Source organism: Opisthocomus hoazin, chromosome 12 (genome assembly GCF_030867145.1).
Source record: "Opisthocomus hoazin isolate bOpiHoa1 chromosome 12, bOpiHoa1.hap1, whole genome shotgun sequence".
NCBI classification, from domain to species: domain Eukaryota; kingdom Metazoa; phylum Chordata; class Aves; order Opisthocomiformes; family Opisthocomidae; genus Opisthocomus; species Opisthocomus hoazin.
The window spans coordinates 15,854,295-15,872,967 of NC_134425.1; the positions used below are offsets into that span (position 1 = coordinate 15,854,295).

At 67.4% G+C, this 18,673-nt stretch overlaps 1 protein-coding gene across 10 annotated transcripts in view; it reads right to left on the reverse strand.

The window, feature by feature from the left end:
• Positions 1-18,673, reverse strand: part of RIPOR1 (RHO family interacting cell polarization regulator 1) — a 33,071-nt gene that overhangs the window by 9,655 nt on the left and 4,743 nt on the right. For 3 of the 10 annotated variants that reach the window (XM_075433851.1, XM_075433847.1, XM_075433846.1), the window contains 3 exons: positions 3,006-3,132; positions 716-865; positions 310-388 (listed from right to left, as the gene is read on the reverse strand). In XM_075433851.1, the coding sequence (XP_075289966.1) occupies positions 310-388; positions 716-865; positions 3,006-3,106 (330 nt within the window). In that variant the 5' untranslated portion in view covers positions 3,107-3,132. Of the gene's footprint in view, positions 1-309; positions 389-715; positions 866-3,005; positions 3,133-5,891; positions 6,502-8,378; positions 8,832-12,444; positions 12,504-13,439; positions 13,581-18,673 lie in introns of those variants that run through there. The other 7 variants (XM_075433841.1, XM_075433842.1, XM_075433844.1 and 4 more) reach the window with 6 other exon arrangements.

The window sequence follows — 18,673 nt, forward strand, 5'->3', positions numbered from 1 at the left end:
AGGAAAGGGATAAGCTGCAGCACAAAGCCAGCTCTGCCCGCCCGAGGACACCCAGCACATCGCAGACCCACCACCCGTAGCACGTTGGCGGGGACACGCAGCACCCAGCCAGGGCTGGAGAGGGCAGACAGCAGGACAGGAGCCCCGTGCAGCCCAGCACCAGAGCCCGGGCTGGCCCCTGATGTCCCCACAGAAGCAGGCTCTGCCCCGGGGCGCAGACAGACCACGAGCTGCCCCAGCCGTGCCCACGACCCCAGCCATCTGCCCAAAGCATCACTCCCCATAAGGCTCTTCCCAAGTGACACTCACCAGGCGCGAATTCCTCTTCGACTCACGGATCTGGGTGCTGAGCTTCTCCAGCTCCAGCTGGTGCACCTCCAGGTAGGCTCTGGGGGCAACCACACCGCGGGGGTCCGGCTGGGACGCCGTGCCCAGGGCTCCTGCCACCCACAGCCCATCCAACCCAGCCCACCTGGCCCCGCAGCCCCGCTCCAGCACGCAGGCAAGGGAGCACACACGTGCCTCTACACAGGGACAGGGTGGGATGCGGGAGCCCAGGCTCCGGGACCCCGAGGCACCGTGCCCAGGAGACCTAGCACGTCCCTGCCTGGTGAGAGCGGAGATCTGCCGACCCCAAACCACGGCAAGCTACCCCTGTGCCTCTCAGGGGCTCCCTGCCTCCCACCACCCAGCCCTGGGGAGCCCCAACACTTACGTCAGGCCCTTCTTGAGAGCTTCGTACACCTCGTCCAGGCGGTTGGGCTGAGGCACCTTGGGTGGTGGGGATTTGTGGGACATGGAGAACATCCTACTGACCCTGGAGCCAGTCTTGCGGGAGACGGTGGGGGTGAAGGGCGAGAGGTTCCTGGGGAGACAGGCAGGCAAACCTGGAGCGGCCGGGGTCAGCGCACAGTGCCGGGGTCTGCCTGGGTGCCCCAACTCGCCAGGCACCCTGTTTCGAGACAAGGAGCCCAGGATGGAGGCCTGGTCCACCCGGACTTGCCTGCCTCCCCCAGGCCTCCCCAGCAGCCAGTCTAACCGTGAGGCTGGGCAGCATTGCCTGCACCGCACGCCTGCAGCGCCCCTGATGCTTTCAGCCGCCCCAAAGCCACGGGAAGGACAAGGAGAAACCCACAAAGCTGGTGGTGGAGCAGAGCAGGGGGGTAAGCCTGCCCCGGCGGGGTCAGAGAGGCTGGCGTGGGGTAGCCTCTGCGGAGGCAGGGGGGTCCCAGGTGCTGGGCAGGGGGAGCAAAGGCAAGCGGAGCTGGCACCAGTTGGAGCTGTGTTCCTGGAGTGCCCGCGGGGACATCTCCAGCGCTGGCCACCCTCCGAAGGGGCCACGCTCTGCTCCAGTGCCAGTGCCCCGGGTTGCCAGGGCCACGGAGATGCTCCCTGTGGTCCGGGCACCGCGGCAGGCTCATCCCTGCGCTCCCAGGGACAGGCAGGGATCCTGGCGGGCGGCAGCACTGGAGCATCCCGGGGCCAGGCAGCCCTGTCACCCCTTCTCCCAGCGCAGGGACAGGGCAGGGACGTCCTCACTGATGCTGTGCCTCTCCAGATGTCACCCAACCTGCCGCCGCCGACCCGAGGGGATGCTGACCCCGCGCCCGGGACTCAAACACCACCCTTCCTGCCTTGCGCAACGCAGTCGCTCCCCAGCCCAGCGAGCAACGCCCCGCTCAGACAGGCTCTTCCCTTCCTCCTTCGGACACATCCTCACGCCACCGGCGCCCCGGAGACACCCTCAGGAACGAACGGAGGGTGGGAGGCCGGACCTCCCATCCTGCGCCGCTCTTCGCAGGAGTGGCCAAAAGACTTCCCCGAATCGCTGGTGGGGGGAAACGGATGTCTTGGCCTCCTCCCAAGCCAGAGCAATGGGTAAGCACTTGATTTCCACCATCCCTCCTCACTGCCATGTGGCATCTCCCACTGGCATCTCCCCACCAGCTGCTTGGCTGAGGACATCCGAAAGTCCTCCCTCCTCCCTGTCCCCAGGTAAGCCCCTCTGGCAGCCCCAGACCCAGCGATGCGCTGGTGGCCTGGGAAGCGTCACTCGGCTGGATGGGACCTGGGGCCGAGAGCCAAGCGGGGCTGGAGGTCTGCTCCCAGACCCGGGGAGGCTCTACTCAGGCCTCTGCCCACCCAGCGAAGGTGCCCATGGCCTGGCAAGGCAGCTTGGCTGAAAGACGTCTCTCCCTGGCCCTGGTGGGTGCACTGGGAGGTAGGGAGCCTGGCTAGGCACTAGGAAAAGGGATTAAAAGCACTGAAATGCCAGAGTCCCGCAGCCCAGTCCCATGGCATGCCCACATCCCGAGAACCACTTGCAAGAGGGTAGCCAGGAGCTCGGGACGGTGCAGAGGAGGGTGGCGGGGGTGAGCAGTGCATGGTGCGGTTCTCACCGACGTGAGGTTCAGCAGAGAGGAGGAGGAAGGGTATGATGGGACCATAACATCGCTAGCGGCCAGAGAGGATGAGTAACGAGGCAAAGCAGCCGACGGGCAGCCAATAAAACCTTTTAGCAACAGGTTCGAAATGACCCGGAGGAAACCTTGATTCACGCCAGCACTCAAACCCCGAAACCGGCTGCTGCGGGACGCCAAGGCGGTCGAGAGATGAAGCTTCCAAGCCAGCCCAGCTCCTTCACCGCACCCGTTAAACACGATGAGGTGGTCGCAAGGAAGCTCTTCAGAGCCGGCTGAAGCAGAAGAGTGAGCTACACCTGCCCCCTGTGCTCCGGTGGCAGCGGCCCCGGGGCTGCAGGGTCCTCACCCCGCCCGGGACACGGCACAGCGGAGGCCTGGGGTGACGGGCTCTGTCTCCCATCCGGCCTCGATGCTCCCCACAGTCCCCCACGCCCCATCCCCTGGGGACCGCGAAGGTCCCCTGAGGACAGTGGGTTGGGAAGGCGCCTCGGGACGCGCAGCAGGTCCCGCCGCCTTGCCGCCGCCTGTCCCCATCCCCGTTCCCGTCCCTCGTGGCAGGCAGCGTGAGCACCCGTCTCCCACCTGAAGGGCCGGTCGGCCGTCGAGTTCACTCCGGCGAAGGACTGGCTCCTATTGATCTTGGTGACGAGGACTCGGCGCTGCGGGCGCGCAGACAGTGACATCGTTGAGTGCGACCTGGAGGGCCTCCCTGGCGGACACGAGAGAGCGGCGTCATCAGCAGCAGCGTGGGGACCTTCCCTCCCTCAGCCCATGGACGTCCCGGTGACACCGCGAGCGCTTGGTGGGGACAGACGGATGGATGCGTCCCCCGGGAACCACGGGAAGGGGCTGATGCCCAGTGCCTACCGTGGCCCTTCCCGGACATGGTGATGACAAACCTTCCGCTGTGCCCCAGCCCAGCCACCCTCTCCCAAACCCCGCCTCGTCCCACGTCCCACTGTCCCCCGTGCCACCCCGCTGCAGGGGCAGGAAGGGCGCAGAGCCGGACCTGGCCGCCCAGCCCTTCACCGTCTCCACGCTTGTTTCCGCTCGCTCCAGCAACCAGGAGGGAAACCCACGGACAACAAAGCGCTTTGGAAAGTCCCCGGCTCTGCCAGGAGCTCTGCGTCGGGGAAGGAAAGGTCGAGCCATTCCCTGCCGAACCCTGGAAAGTCCGCGCCGGCAGCACGTGTCCAGCCCCGCAGCCCTGCCTTCTGCTCCTGGCAGCACCAGAGACAGTGTCGGGAACCCCAAAACCACTGCCTGTCCCCACGGCACTGGCGCAGTCGATGCCAGCCAGGACGGAGCAGATTTCTGAGCCTCGGGGCGCGGAGCCGGCTGTCACGCCAGGTCGCGGGGAGCATCGCTGCCAGCCCCGGCCATGCCGGCTGGGCACACGGAGGAGCCCAGCCTGTGCGGCAGCCGCAGGAGCAGGGCAGAGGTTGCCGGTTGCTCCACTTCATCCCAGACACTGCTGACGCCAGCTCGGTCCCTCTGTCCCCGCAAGCCCTCAGAGCCGAGCTGCGGGAGGCAGGAGCCAGCCGTGCCGAGGCTGCGGGGTGCCCGGCAGTCGCAGACCCTGCCAGGCAGGGCCCCAGCGATGCCCAGCTTCCCCGGCTGGCAGACGGGGCTGAGCTAACCCCAGCCAGAGCCACCTCCCCGCTCCCCACGGGGCTCACTCTGCCTCTCCTCCCGCCCCAGCACGGCCGGCAGCGAGCCCCCCACCCCAGCAGCACCAGGGATGGCATGGGGATGCAGGCGCTTCCGGGGCTCCTGCCGCCATTCCCACTTCTCCCTCCGGCACAGCGGAGCCCGGGACCCCAGCATGAAGCACAGAGCTGCTCGGCCACTGGCGGGCATCCCCCCGGTGCTGCGCTCCCCGCCACCCTGCAGCCATGCCGTCACCTCCCCGCACGCTGGGCTGGGGCCAGGCATTCGCCGTGCCTGGGGTGAGCCAGGGCCGTTCGGAGTCAAAGCCAGCCACCGCCAGTAAGCTCCATCCCAACGGAGCCGGGACACGGCAGGTCCATCCGGTCCCCCCTCCGCACTCGGGTCCCAGCCCAGGGCGACGGAGCCGCTCTGTGGGTCCCACCGCCTCGACGCTATCTCGGTGCCAGTCCCTCCGGTTTCCAGGACAACGCTGTCCCAATTAAGCTCATTAGGAGGAGCTGTAATCCCTGGCAGCCCGGCTGACCCGCAGGCCCTGGGCAGATTACCCTCTGCAGGGCTCTTTAATCTGCTCCCCACCGAGCGAGCGAGGCCCATGGCACCGGTGCAGCTGGGCGTCAGAGCGGCTCGTCTATAGGGAAAACACCCGACCCCCCATGATGGGGGTCTCCACGCGTGGGGCAGGCCATGGCTGCCATGGGGTGAGCACGGCCCTGCCAGCCCATCCTCCAGCCTGCGTCACTGTCTGGGGATACGGCAGGGCTCTACGGGGGGTCACCGGGCAGGGGTCTGCACCGGGAAGAAGGATGCTGGGGGTGTCGGAGGGGAGAAGGATGCTGGGGGGGTTGAAAGGGAGAAGGATGCTGGGGAGGTCGGAGGGGAGAAGGACGCTGGGGGCACCGCACAGGGACCAACGCCCCAGGCACAACTCCCCAGCAGAGTCAGAGCAATCCCCCGCTGCTCGCTCAGACCCCCGAGGGGCTCCAGCAGCCACCCGCACCGCGCTGGGCCATGCTCCGAGGCACCCGAGGCTCCAGCACCAGCACAGGGAGCAGTGCCACAAGCAGGACCCCATCTCTGCACTCCAGCCCAGGGACTCGGGTGACCCCCAAACACCCGCCACGACGCGACGCACTGCACCGCAGGGACGGATCGCCGGCAGGATGGGTGCCGACCCAAGTCTTGGCACTGCCAGCCCAGCCACGGCACCCCGCGTCCCCAGGCCCGGCACCCTGCAGCCAGGACCACCTCCTACGCCAGGACCTCAAACCACCTTCGAGGAGGGGCACATCATGTCCCCTGCTCTGGGGGGAACGATGCCCGGGGAGCCCCGAGGATGCTGGAGCCCAGCACGGGTGCTGCAGGGAAGCCCTGCCTGTTCGAGGGAGGGCAGGCAGGGCGTGGGGTCTCCGCTCCTGGCACGCTTGGCTCAAAAAAAAACCCCCCGGCGTGGTGCATTCCTGACATTACCGAGATAAGAGGTACCTGGTACCGCGGCAGCACGGCCCGCCCCGGCGGGGAGTGGAGCCCGGGGCACGCCTGGAAAGGGTCGCTGGTCGCCACATCTCGCCCCAGGTGGTGAGCCCTGCACCAGGCTCACCGGGAGGACGACACCGGGCAGAGCACCGGCACGCTCGTGTCCCTGCCACGGGCTGATGTCCCAAGCACATCCCTCCCTCTCCTGCGACGAAGCCACAGAGGTCCTGCCCCAGAGATCCAATCTCTTGCCAGCCCCACTGCCCCATGCCCTTAATTAGAGCTTCGGTGCTAATGAAGCCACCTCCCGACCAAGCTTTTCACCTCTTACCGCAGACTGCTTGAAGCTCTCCCGCTGCAGGAAACGCAGTCCTGGGAATCTGTCTGTCTGTCTGTCTGTCCGTCCCCGGCCGAGAGAGCAGAGCAGCCGGCACGGCCGGGGTTGCCGGAGCCCACCGCGGGGCTCTCCAGCCCGGCCGCCGGCTCCGCTTCTCTCGCGACGCCCAGTGCTCTGGAGATGATTGGGATCCCAAGAATGCTGGTCGGAGCGGCGGAGGGGCAGTCCGACCGGCTGGGTTGGTCCCAGCTGGTTTCTGTTTCCGACACTCAGACACCAGCCTCGGGTCGCTCCGGCGGGTTTACCAGCGCTGCCCCAGTCGGAGACGCCCCAAATGGGCTCCCCCCGGCCCCCCAGCCCTAGGACCACCATCTCCAGTCACGTCACTCGCTGGAGGCCAGCAATGCCCGGGGCGGCCGGCCAGCCCCCCCCCAGTACCCCCAACACCCAGAAGCAGCACCCACAGCCATCCGAGGGGCTGCCCCGGGGGGGCTGGCAGGGCTGGGCTGTGGTCCCCACGCCGACGGCACTGGGGCCACCTCCCCGCTCACCACGGGCTACCAGTGTCCCCCAACGAGGGCACGGCATGGCGGCCACAGGTCAGTCCCTGCCTGCGGTGTCCGTAGCAAGCCAGGGGTCCCGCCACCCTGCTCCAACGGCACAACCCCCCCACCCCGCCCCGGCACCCTCGGGTGAGCATCCCTCGGGCGCTCGGCGGGGACGACCTCGGGAGCCTGCGAACGCGGCCCTTGGCACGGTTCCCTCCGGCCCAGCCGCTGCATCCTTGTTTGCACAGCTGCGTCCCCGCTGCCCGAGCCCGGCCGCGTCCCCCGGCCCCGCGTCGGCCCTGCGCCAGCTCCAGCGTGGGCCGGAACCGCTCTTCCCTCCCATCGCCCCGTGTCCCTCCCCGGCGCAGAGGAGCATCCGGGGACCGACACCATGCCGCCTTGGTCACAGGGAGCCTGGGACGCCTCTTCCCTGACTCCTCTTCCCTCCTCCGTGCTCTGTCTCTCCTCCAGGCAGGCAGGACCCCCCCTGCCAGCCCCCTGCACCGGGCGAGGAGGGCGATTTGGGGGTTTTTGGGAGTTGGGTGAGTCAGTGCAGGGCATCCCGGCTCCGCGTGACTCACCCGGGAGAGAAACTCCCGGCCATAAGGTCGCAGCCCCGGCAGAGCCGGGGAGGGAGGTTTGGGTGCTGCGGGTGGGGGGCTGGATGGGTGCTGGGTGCTCTGGGCGGTGGGGGCATGGCAGCCGCCATCATGGCTGCAGGAGCCCGGCTGGCTCCTCGGGCCGAGTGGGAGGGCGGCAGGAAAGGGAAGGAGCTGCGAATGGGAAGAATTGGAGGAAGCGCTTATTTACCCCGTGGAGTATCCCCGAGGAAGGGCAGGGCAGGGTACGGCGCAGGCAGACGCTCACGGCCGGCTCCCCGGAGGGCAGCTCGCAGCCTCCCACCCCGCCACCCATCCCACGGGCCCCCAGTTCACAGCCGCAGAGGGTTGCAAGCCCCAAACTGGGATCCAGGGAGGTGGGCATCGCTGGGGCCGGGGGGTTCCCCAGCACCCAGCTGAGCTCAAACCCAAGTTGTTTCCTAGAACAGCTCCCAAGAACCAGCCTAGGACCACCACGGTCCTAGTGAGGGGGGTCCGCGTCCCCCGAAAGGCACAGACCGAGCACCCAGCCAGGGTCCCCACGGCTTTGGAGGTCTGGGGGCCACAGCACGCCTCCATGCCCTGCTAGATGGGACCGCAGCCCGGCCCGGGGCACCAGATCCTGCTCTGGAGTGGGCTGCAGCCCTGCTCAGAGGCGCTGAGAAGACGGGGCTCTGCTGGGGTTGGCACAACCGCGCAAAGGTCTCACATGCCACCTTCATGCCCACCCGCTCAACTCCAGGATGCTCTGCTGGGTACCAGTAGCTTCCCCCCCAAATCCTGACTGGGTAACGTGGCCCCTGGGCGCAAGAGCAGGTCCAGGACCCCTGCTCTGCCCAGACCCCCTGGGGCCGCAGTGCAAGGGATGCTCATCACAAAGCCGGGCTCTGTCTGTCCTCATTAGCACGGCTGCAGATCAGATGTAAGGGGTACAAGGGGGGAGGAAAACAATTTGCCGAGGAAAGCCGTGCTGCTGTGGCACCCAGGGCACATCGCCCGTGAGCGGCAGGCAGCCATGGGACGTCTCCTGCCTGGAGATGCCGAGCCTGGGTCTCAGCGTGGGCAACAGCAAGGCCAGGCAGCCGGCGGGTCCCACCCTGCCACGGACAACCCGTCCCGACACCCCGCCACCGCACGCCATGGTGACAACTGCATCCATCGCAGGGGGCACGTACCCGTCCCTGGTGCCCCTGGCAAGAGAGCTCTCCTCCCGGGGAAGCCGCTCACCCAGAAAAACCCCCCATGAGTCCGGCCACGTCACCCCAGGAGCCTCCAGCAGCTGGGGGTCCCCGAAAGAACGGCGTCCGGTGCCGCTGGCGTTCGGTACCTTTCGGTTTGCCGTTCATGGCGGACTGCGGCAGCACGTCCCCCTTGGGCTGGGGTCGGCGTCCCACGCGGCGCGGGCGGCTGTTGCTCTCTCATGCCGTCTGTCCGTCGGTCCGCCCGCCCGTGTGGGGGGGCCGGGAGGGCTCCCCCAGGGCAGCAGTCTCCTCCCACGCTTCCCCTGCCCGCAGGCTGACACCACTGCCCAGCGCCACAGCCCCAGCCGTGACTCAAGGGCTGGGGACGGGAGGACGGGAGGACAGCAGGACGCCTGTGCCCCTTGGAGAGAAGGGGCCCCGAAAACACCAGCTGCCCTGGGAGCAGGGAGGGCACGGCTCAGTCCCCGTCCTTCCCTCCCCACCGCCCCGCCGGGGAAACTGAGGCACGGGTGCAGGGGAGGGAACCACACCACAGGTCACTGCAGTGCAAACACCTCCTTGGCCCCTCTCTGGGCTGCAGCCTGCGCCGGGCACCGCGGTGTCCCCCATCAGCCCCCCACGCGAGGCTGCTCCCCTCGGAGACCCCCTTCCCTCCAGCAGCCCATGGGCCAGGGAGCAAGCACCCCGCTGAACGCACCGCCAGGCCCTGGTATGGGGGGGATGCTCCGGGCACAGCCCCTCGCCCCCATCCCTGCCGGCTCCGCTGCGGGCAGGCACAAAGCCGTGGCAGAGCGGGCAACCGACACTCACGCCGCTGTGGGGAGCAGCCCTGGCAGCCCTGCTGCTCATTTCTGCATTGCTTTTATATATATATATATATATAAATATATTATATCTACATATATAAAACCGCCATGGCTTTGCTGTGGGCTCCCCATGGCACACATCCCCCCGGCACGCCCGTGGGCACTCTGCAGCACCCAGCAGCCGCTAAGAAAAGGGTTTCCTGGCTCAGATGCCCCCAGATTGTATTGTCCGGGTCTCCAAAGCTTTGGAGGGGCTGGTTTCAGCCAGGGCTTGCTCACAGGGCCCTCCAAAGGTGCTGGGGGCCGTTCCTGCATGGGAACCATGGGGTGCAGCTCCCACGGCAGACCCAGCCGCCTTCCACGCCGACCCCAGCAGCCGGTGGGACCTCCCGGCCCACCACTCCCCGGCAGCAAGCAGAGGGATGCCCTAAACAATCAAGGGACCCTGTGGCACACATGTCACCCCCCTCCAGCACCACGGGTCCTGGTACCAGGGTACCCAGGCCTGGCACCCCACTCCCAGCTCCGGCGGAGGCAGCTGGAGCAGCCAGCCCCATCCAGGCTGGGATCGGCTGCCATCACCACGTCACCGGGGAAGGAAGAGACGCCTCCCTCCCAGGCTCCTTTCCTGTTTGCTGCTGCTTTTAGAGCGAGGTCAGGCCGGGTGCGGGAGGAAAAGCATTGGGGCAGAGTCTTGGGGGGTGCTCACAGAGGTGGGTGCTCCCGGACTTGTCGGGTGGCACGGCTCTCCCGCCACGGGCACTCATGCACGTGGCTCCGGAGCCAGCCACGGCCAGGCTTGGCAAGCTGGAGCTCGTGCGGTGCCACCAAAGAGCACTGCGTCCCAGGACACCCGCTCGTCCCGGTGCCCGGGTGGGACTGGGCTGGCCCCAAGCAGCGTCCGAGGAAAAAGCACCCCAGCGCTGACAAGCGCAGGCGTCCGCTCACCCACCCGCCTGCCAGCGCCATGGCCTTGGGGAGGGGCCAGCAGCCCAGCATGCCCAAAGCACGGTGCGGGGAGACCCGTCTCCACCCTGGCCTTCAAGAACTCGCAGAAAAACCACGGGATGGATGGGATGCCTCCCCCCAGCTCTCCCCACTGACACGCCAAGCGCCTACCCAACGGCTGCCGTGGGCAGGGGGCCACCACCCAGCTTTTCCCCTCTTGCTGCTTCTCCCTGGGGGAAAGCATCGCTGCCGGTGCTGCCCCGGCACCGACCAGCCCTCTGCAAAGCCTCTGCCGCGCCGGCAGCCATGCAGAGCCGGTGCCCAGCTCATGGCCAGGCAACGCGCCCGCAGTGACGGCCCATGCCAGCTCGTTTGTTCTCATTAAAGGTTAACAAGAAAGCCACGCTAAAACCGCCGGGAGCCGCGGGAGAGGCGTTCTCCAGTGCCACGCAGAGCGAAGGGACAGCCAGGCTTCCTGACCAGAGGGGTGACAGCCAGGCTGTGCCGCTGGCGGGCACTCGGCCTCGGGCATCGCCTGTGGGGAGATGCTGGAGGTGGGGCTGCACCCCGAGAAGGTGGCAGAGGACACGGGCACATGGCGTCAGCCGTCTCCTCCGAGCACCTCGCAGCACCCTGCACGGCATGGACCCAGCCCAGGGACACCTTGCCAAGGGAGGGCAGAGGAAGGGCATGAGCCGAGCCAACGCCACGAGGGCTGGGCAGTAATGGAGTTAAACGAATCTCTGTCCCTGGCCTGGCTGGGGACAGGGCGCAGGGAAGCAGACAGCCCCGCAGCCGCCGGTCACCCCTCAGCGCAGGGAGCTCTGGAGGCTCACCACCCCGCCTCGGCGCGACCAGCCAGGGGGGCTGCCTCCACCCTAGGAGGGATGGAGGGCAGCAGGGATGTGGGTGTAACACTCCTTTTTTGGGGGTGTCCCTGTCATGCCCTCCTCTCGCCAGGCCCGCCAAGCTGCCCCGAGCGTCCCCCACCCCAACCACAACAGCTGAACGTGCAAACAGACCTCTCCATGGGCAGCCGCGCTCGGACACGCGTGTACAGCCATGGCCGGTCTGCGTACAGGCAGGAGAAAAATCCAGACGCCTCAGAAGGACGATCCCGCTTCCATGCCCTCCGCCAGACACTGGACCGGCGTCCCAGAGACCCCGCGTCCTGCCAGCGCCGAGTCCTGGGGAAGGCTCCCTGGCTGCTCCCTGCTGGCCCCGGGACCACCAGCACCGAGGCTGTGCCCACCAGCATCACCCAGCATCAGCCAGCCCCTGGACTGCACACTCCCCTGGTGGCACCAGCACCCAAGGCCGAGGTGATAAGCAGCTATTTCAGGCTGTCCCAGGACAAGGACAGCCTTGCGTGGCTGGGAATGTCACCGCAGCTGGAAGGGCGGGTGCACAGCGAGGAGAAGGCACCGCTGGCCAAGAAGCCGGGGAGATAAGTGCCAGCACGTAGGCACCAGCCCGGTGAGGGGCCAAAGAGCTCCTGGCCTGGGGGAGACCTAGCAGGGGGCAATGCTGGCAAGAAGACCCACTGTCATGGCTGGAAGGAGAACCACGGTGAGTGACCAAGTGACTTGTGGCCACGCCAGAGCCAGTCCTGGTGTGGGTAAGCCTGGTCCCAGAATGGCGGGTGGTCACCCCCACCACGGCGCTACAGCCGACCCCCCCGACTTCACTCAAAGCCAGCTCCAAAAAATCCCATCGGCCCAACGCCGCAGGGTTTTTCCCGCAGGTTTGCTGCCCCAAGGGCCGCAGAAGGACCAGCCCTTGGGCCAGGCCAGGCTCTACCCGCAGCCAGGCTGGCACCGGCACCGCCGGCAGCATCCCTCGCCGGAGGGGGCCGGGTACCCCGCATCCGGGCACTGGGGCCGCAGCAGATTTAAGCCCTCCCCCCCTTGCTTCCTCGCATCGTTCCCCACCCGGCAGCAGAAATAGAAGCGATATAAATGGCAGCCCTATAAATAACCCCAAAGCACGAGGCGGGGAGCTCGTCCCAGCCTGGCGATGGCCTCAGCCCACGCAACGCTGGGGCTTGGTCTGCCTTTGCTGTCCCCTGGGGACCCCAAACGCCAGCGCCCTGCCCGCGATGGGTCTCCCAGGGCCTTCTGAGGAGGGAAGAGCTCCGAGTCGCCCACCGAGCCTCGGCTGGAGCCCAGCACGCCGACATCCCCGGGGAATGCCCCCACGCCCCTGCCCAGCTGCTCTCGGGGTGGCAGCAGGCACCGGACGATGCCCGCCGCCGGCACCCCGCAGCTCCCCAGGCTGCAGATTCCTGGGCAAATCGGGAATCCGGCCAGGAGCCTCAGGCAGGGTTTGGGAAACGATACCCCCGTGTCCCCACTGCCCATCAACACCCCAACACCCACCTCATCGGCTGCCCACCCTACCGTCCCCCACCCACTGCCCACATCCCCCTGTGCTCAACCCCACTGCGTCGCCTCCTCCGCGGGGACTCGGCCACCGCCACGCCGGCTCCCACCGCCACGCCGGCTCCCACCGCCACTCCTCTCCGCATCGGGGACCTCCGCCAGCCCAGAGCCCGCAATGCCGCGGCCGCCAGCCCTCCGCCGCCCAATTCCGTGCGGCGTCACAGCCTCACACCCCAGCCCTGTGCGCGGGGGGACGCAGCAAGGCTGCTCCTCAACCGCCGGCCAGGAGACAGGTCCTGGGTCTGTAGGAAGGCCAGGACTTTCTGGTGGCCTCGGCTGCCTCCTCTGGGGATGTGGCAAGGGTGAAACCCGCCGAGGAGGGTTTGCGAACCCTGGGACGGGGTGGAGGAGCGGCAGGGATAGGGTTAACGGTGCGAGGCCTTCTTGGCAGGCTGGGGGGGGGCCGGGAGATAGGAGGATCGGGCCAGCAACAAAGCCAGATCTGTCTCATTAATTCCCCTGAGCGAGCATTCCTCCCTCCGTCACCCAGGAGGAGGAGGAGGAGGAGGAGGAGGCAGCACCCCGCTGACACGGGTCCCTCGGGGAACCCCCGCCCCCCCCGGGGTCCTGCTTGGGGAACCCTCCCGGTGTCCTGCTTGGGGACACCCCCCCTCGGGGTCCTGCCTGGGTGCCGGGGTGTGATGGCGGGGGGGGGTGTGGAGATGAACGCAGCCCCCCCTCGGGGAGCCCGGGCTGGGCTCGGGCGGGGCTGGGGCCGCCGGTTCCTCCGCAGAGCAAAACAAGCGGCGGAGGAGCCCCCCCGCATCCCGGAGCGGGGCTGGGCGAGGGGGTTAACGCGGGGGGGGGGGTGCTCCCCCCGCTATCCCGCGGCCGGGGGACGGCGGGGCGATGGGGCGGAGGAGCGCAGGCCCCCCCTCCCCTCCATGACCGCGCGCCCCTTCGGGTGCCCACCCCGGGGCTGGGCGGCGGCAGACGGCGTCGTGTCCCATCCCCCTCGTCCTCCCCCCCCCCGGGTTCCAGCAGCACTCACATGTCCCGGGGGCGGCGGGGGGCGAGCGCGGGCCCGGCTCGGCGCATCCCCTTTGTTCCGCTCCCATGGACGGGGAGCGAGCGGGGCGGCCGTGCGGGCTCCGGCAGCGCCCACCCCGCCGCTCGCCATGGCAACGCGGGAGCCACGTGACCCCGGCAGGAAGCCGCGCGCGCCCCGCGCCAATGGCGGCGCGGCCGCCCCGCCCCCCCCCCCCCCGCACCAGGGGTCCGCACCCCCCCCCCCCGCAAAGCCCCCCCAGCATGGTGCGCAAAGGGGTGTCAGAGGGACAGGACCAAGGCCCTGCGGTCAGTCGGTGGCACTGACTTCTCTGGGCACTGAAGGGACATGACCAAGGCTGTGTGGTTATCAGTGGCACTGACTTGTCCAGGCACTGAAGGAACATGACAAAGACCGTGCAGTCAGTCGGTGGCACTGACTTCTCCGGGTGTTGAAGGGACATGACCAAGGCCATGCTGTCAGTCGGTCCAGGTATTGAAGTACCATAGCCAAGGCTGTGCACTCAGTCAGTGGCACTGGCTTCTCCGGGCACTGAAGTGACACGACCAAGGCCGTGCGGTCAGTTGGTGGCACTGACTTCTCCCGGCAGTGAAGTGTCACAACCAAGGCCATGCAGTCGATCGGTGGCACTGACTTCTCGGGGTGTGGAAGGGACATGACCAAGGCCATGCAGTCGGTCGGTGGCACCGACCTCTCCCAGCCTCAGGCTCCCAGCTCTGTGTTACCCAGTGTCGCACGCTGCCTTTCCTCCCGCACCTCCTGGCCCTGACCGTGGCAAGCAGGAGCCGCGCTCAGACCTCTGCCAAGCAGCAAGCCCACCCTGGGAGAGCGAAACCCAGGCACCCACCCGTGCTCCCTGTCCCTGCCACCCTCCCCAGGGACAGAGTGTAGGAGCGCTCCCCGCGTCCCCAGCTACAGGACGGGCAGCTCTGGTGCGAACGCAGGCTGCCACGCCGACGGATGCCACCATTACACAGTGCCATATTGCTCTCGGAGCATCACGGCTGCCCTGGATTGGACCCTGCCCTGCCAGCCCAGGTCCCAAACCCTGCCATCTCCGAGCATCCCTGGAGCTCTGGGTGGAGGGGAGGGGGAAGCCAGGCTTCCCCAGCACCGTGCCTGCGGGTGGGTGCACCCTGCTCCGCTTCTTCCTCCAGAGCCCACCTTTCTCCTGCGTGTCCTAGATCACACTGAATCGACCCAGTTTTAAATGGGCCCCGGCCCCGGTGAGACATCCTCCACGCAAGGACGCGACGACACAGCGCTCCAGCCAGCCCCGCAACGCAGGAGCACGAATTAGACCGTTGCCACGTCTCAGAGCGTGGCGGAGTAGGGCAGTATCGGTGACAAGGACACGCGACGCGAACCGGGGCATCCCAGCTCCCAGCTCGTCCCTGGCCTGGTTACATGGAAGGAGAAGCTCTGCGAAGATGGGACAGAGGACAGCAGGTCCCGTGGCTGCCAGGGAAATGCCAAACCAAAGGGCGGACACAGACAAGCAGCAATGATGTACAGATCCGTCAACCCAGCGCTGCATGGTCGCTGTCCCACCCCGTGCCCAGCGTGGTCAGCACCACCGTGGCACACTGTCATCGCTCGATCCAGCATCCTGTGTGCTCTGGCCCTTTGTCCCCATCACCTGTGTCCTGGTGTGCGGTGGCAGAGGAGAGAGGTTCAGGACAAGAAGAGGAGCTGAGCAGAGATGTCCAGCAAGGGTGGTGTCACCACCTCGCTCACCCCCAGACGCTCTCCAAGGGCAGCCAGGTCATGCTGCTTGCTCGGGGGCGGGGTGAGGTTAGCTGGGGGAAGGCAGAAAACCTCTGCTAATGTGGCTCGGCAGGTTGTGCAGACGTTCGAAGGCCAAGCAGAGGTGCTCTGCTGAGCTCTCGGGACTTGCCCCGTGCAGACACTCTGCCAACATCCCTGCCAGGGCTCCCCCCTGAAAAAACAGGGGTGGGGGAAGCTGACCCCATGCTGCACCCGAAGGAAGCTCTTGATGCACGGAGTCGCTTGGGTCACCCTTGCCAAGTCCTTCCAGCGACACCAACCCTTCGGCCCACCAACACGCCATCTCCGCAGGCTTTCTGCCAGCCCTGCTGCCGCACCAGCAACCCGCACGGCGTGGCAAAGCGGGTGCCTGGGAGCACCCCCAGTCCCCTGCTCTGCATGGGTGCATCTGATCCTCCCTGTGCCCCCAGCCCGGCACGGTGGGATGCCTGATGCCCACCACAGCTTGCCCGTGGCTCGCACACCCCAATCGAAGACCACCACGGGGGTCCCACCTGCTCCCTCACAGCAGGGTGGGTCCTCGCACACTCAGTGTGAGTATTTCCAGTTGGAATAGGACCTACAAAGATCATCTGGTCCAGCTGCTCCACCAATTCAGGGCTGCCCAAAAGTTCAAGCGTGCTATTATGGGGGTTGTCCAAACGCTTCTCAGACACTGCCAGGCTTGGGGCACCGCCCGCCTCTCCAGGAAGCCTCCTCCAGGGTTTGGCCACCCTCTCGGTAAGGATTTGGGGTACCTGGAGGTGGGCTGACCCACGCCACCATGTTTCACTTGTCCTGTGCAGCCTGCTCTGGGTGACCCTGCTTCGGCAGAAGGGTTGGACTGGATGACCCACAGAGGTCCCTTCCAACCCCTGCCATGCTGGGATTCTGTGATTCACTTACCTACCCACCACCACTGCAAGCTAAAACACCCAGTAGGCTGTGGAGCAGCTCTGCAGACATCAGGAGAGGGGCCCGCAGCGAGGCTGGGGCCGGCACGGCTGCTTGCAGCCCCCCTGCCCTCTGCCACACGCCCGCCTGCCCTGCCAGACCGCGTACGCCGGGCTCAACGCTCCCGGTGCCAAGGCTCGGGCTGGCACACCGCACGGGCTATTCCAGGGCGCCAGGAGCTCGCTCGGTGCAGACAAGCTTTGCAAACAAAACCAAGCGCCGGCTGGGCACGGAGCCTGCCTGCTGCCCCGGACCCCCCTCCTGGGTTTAGGGAGGGATGATGCCTGCCAGCGGGCAGGGGTCAACCTTGCCAGCATGGCTACGGACACTCCTGGAGCCGGGCCATGGAGAGGGATTCCCTGCCCACACTGGGCAGCTGGGTGCTGGGGTGGGCAGGGGTCCCTGAGCACCGGCCAGAATCACCCAGTGCCTCCCAGCACAGAGTCTTGCCAGAGCCTGGCGACGCAGAACCACCATGAGCATGTTCCCCTCTCCCCGGCAGCATCAGCGACCGGCTGCGCCCGCTGCCTGCTTCCGCCTGCCACCACCCAAAGACCTGAGCCATCGGCAGACCCCTGCGCCGCGGCTCTCTGCCCAAACTGCTCTTCCTCACTGCGGGCTGGGTCTGGAGCCACGTCTTCCTCTCTCCTCTCTGCGGAGGGCAGGAGGCCAGCCCTCGGCTCCAGGCCTGCCTCCCTGCGCAGCGCCCTGGAGCTGCTGCGTGCTCCGCGTTCCTGCTCAGTGCCGGAGCACGGCCAGAGCCTCCAGCCCCGCGCCGGGACGCCTGCGCATGCCGAGCACACTCAGAGCCCAGCCGCCATCTCCGAGGGCAGCCGAGGTGCCTCAGCTCGGCAGAGCCTGCCACAGGCTTGGAGCCGAGCATCCCGGGCTCCTCATCCCTCCGGCTGCGTGTTTTTGGGGAACGCAACCTGGGAAAAAGCTGAAGGAGCCAGGGCGGTGCTGGTGCGGCGTGAGCAATGTGAGCCGCAGCTCCAGCTGACTCACCGGGGCCCCGGCCGCGCTCCTCGGGAACTGGCCGGCAGCGGGGAAAGGCTGTGCCAGCAGATCCTCTCAGCTCTGCTGGAAACCCTTCCCCGGCACGCTCGGGGCCAGCACGCAGTGGCCGTAGCCCGGCCCTCTCCGTGGGGCAGAGCTGCCCGTCCCAGCAGTCTGCCTGCCCGTGGGGCTGGGAGAAGGGAGGCGAGGACATCCCCGCAGCGGCCACAAACCTGCTTGGTGCTGGCCGCCGGTCAGCTCGCCCGGACTCTCTGGCCGGCAAACACCCAAGCCAGGGCTTGGCAGCAAAGCCAGAAGATCCAGATTGCGACTGGATCAGATTCAGCCCCAGCATGGTCAGCCGAGGATGCTGACCGTCCCCTGGGACCACACCGCCACCAGGCAGCCGTCCCCGCCTCGGCGCGGTGGGAACCGTCTTGTGCACACCCCGGCGGAATCACCCCGAAAGCATTCATGATTTACCAGATTCCCGCAGCCCCTCGGGGACCGGCCGGCACCGAGCAGGAAAGCTGAGCTCGCGGGCAAAGGCGGGACGCGAGAGAGAGGAAAAGGCAATTTGGAGCACGGGGTGCTTCGGCAGGCCTGAGTTTGCAAATTTGGTGGGGCTGTATGCAAATATATGCAAATACAGTCCTCCCTGGGCAGCGCGGGGGACCCCGTGTGTACGCTGACCTGCTCCACAGTGGTCCTGGACCCTGTCCCCCAGCACCCACAAAGCAGAGCACAGCTTCGTGCGGGGCAGCCGGCGGGTCCCCAGCTTGGCGTCCCGGAGCGAGCACCGGCCTTCAGCCAGGGATCCCTCCCCTCCGAAAGGAAACAACAAAGCCAACGCTGGGATGGGGATGAAGGAAATGCAACCAGCTGCGCGGGGTAAGCAAGGATCGGAAGTGGCTGTAATCATCTCCCGTCCCCGCTGGCCAGCAGCTCTCCCAGCCCGGACACCGCAGCGAGGCACACACAAACCCGAGGGGAAATCACGTGCTGGAAAACCAGGAGGTTTGCGAGTGATCCCAGGTCCCGGGGAGGTGGTGGGGGGAACGGGGACGAAGACGCGGGGAGACCTCCTGAGCCCACGAGTTGCACCCTGCTCCTGGTGCTGGCACCGCCAGGAGCTTTGTCCTCACCCTGCACCTCTTCCGAGCCGCTGGTCCAAACTGGTCCCCACTGGGAACGTGTCCCTGGAGGAGAGCTGTGGCAGCCAGCCAGGCAGACCAGGGGTAGGACTGGTTGCTAAAAGCCACTGGTGGGGCAGGGGTAGCAGAGGGGGGAGATGCCCATAGCACGGATCCAGCCGCGTCCTCCCCGCCCAAGGGATGCTGCCCTGAGCCTTCGGACGGGGGTCCTGGCTCTCCGCCGGCCAAGCCCCCTCTCACATGCTTCCAGCACACGTGTGGACTCCACCGGCCCTGGGGCCATGGCCCCAGCCAGTCTCTCCTGTCTCCGTCACACGCCCCGGCGCGCCGGGGCCAGCTCTGTCT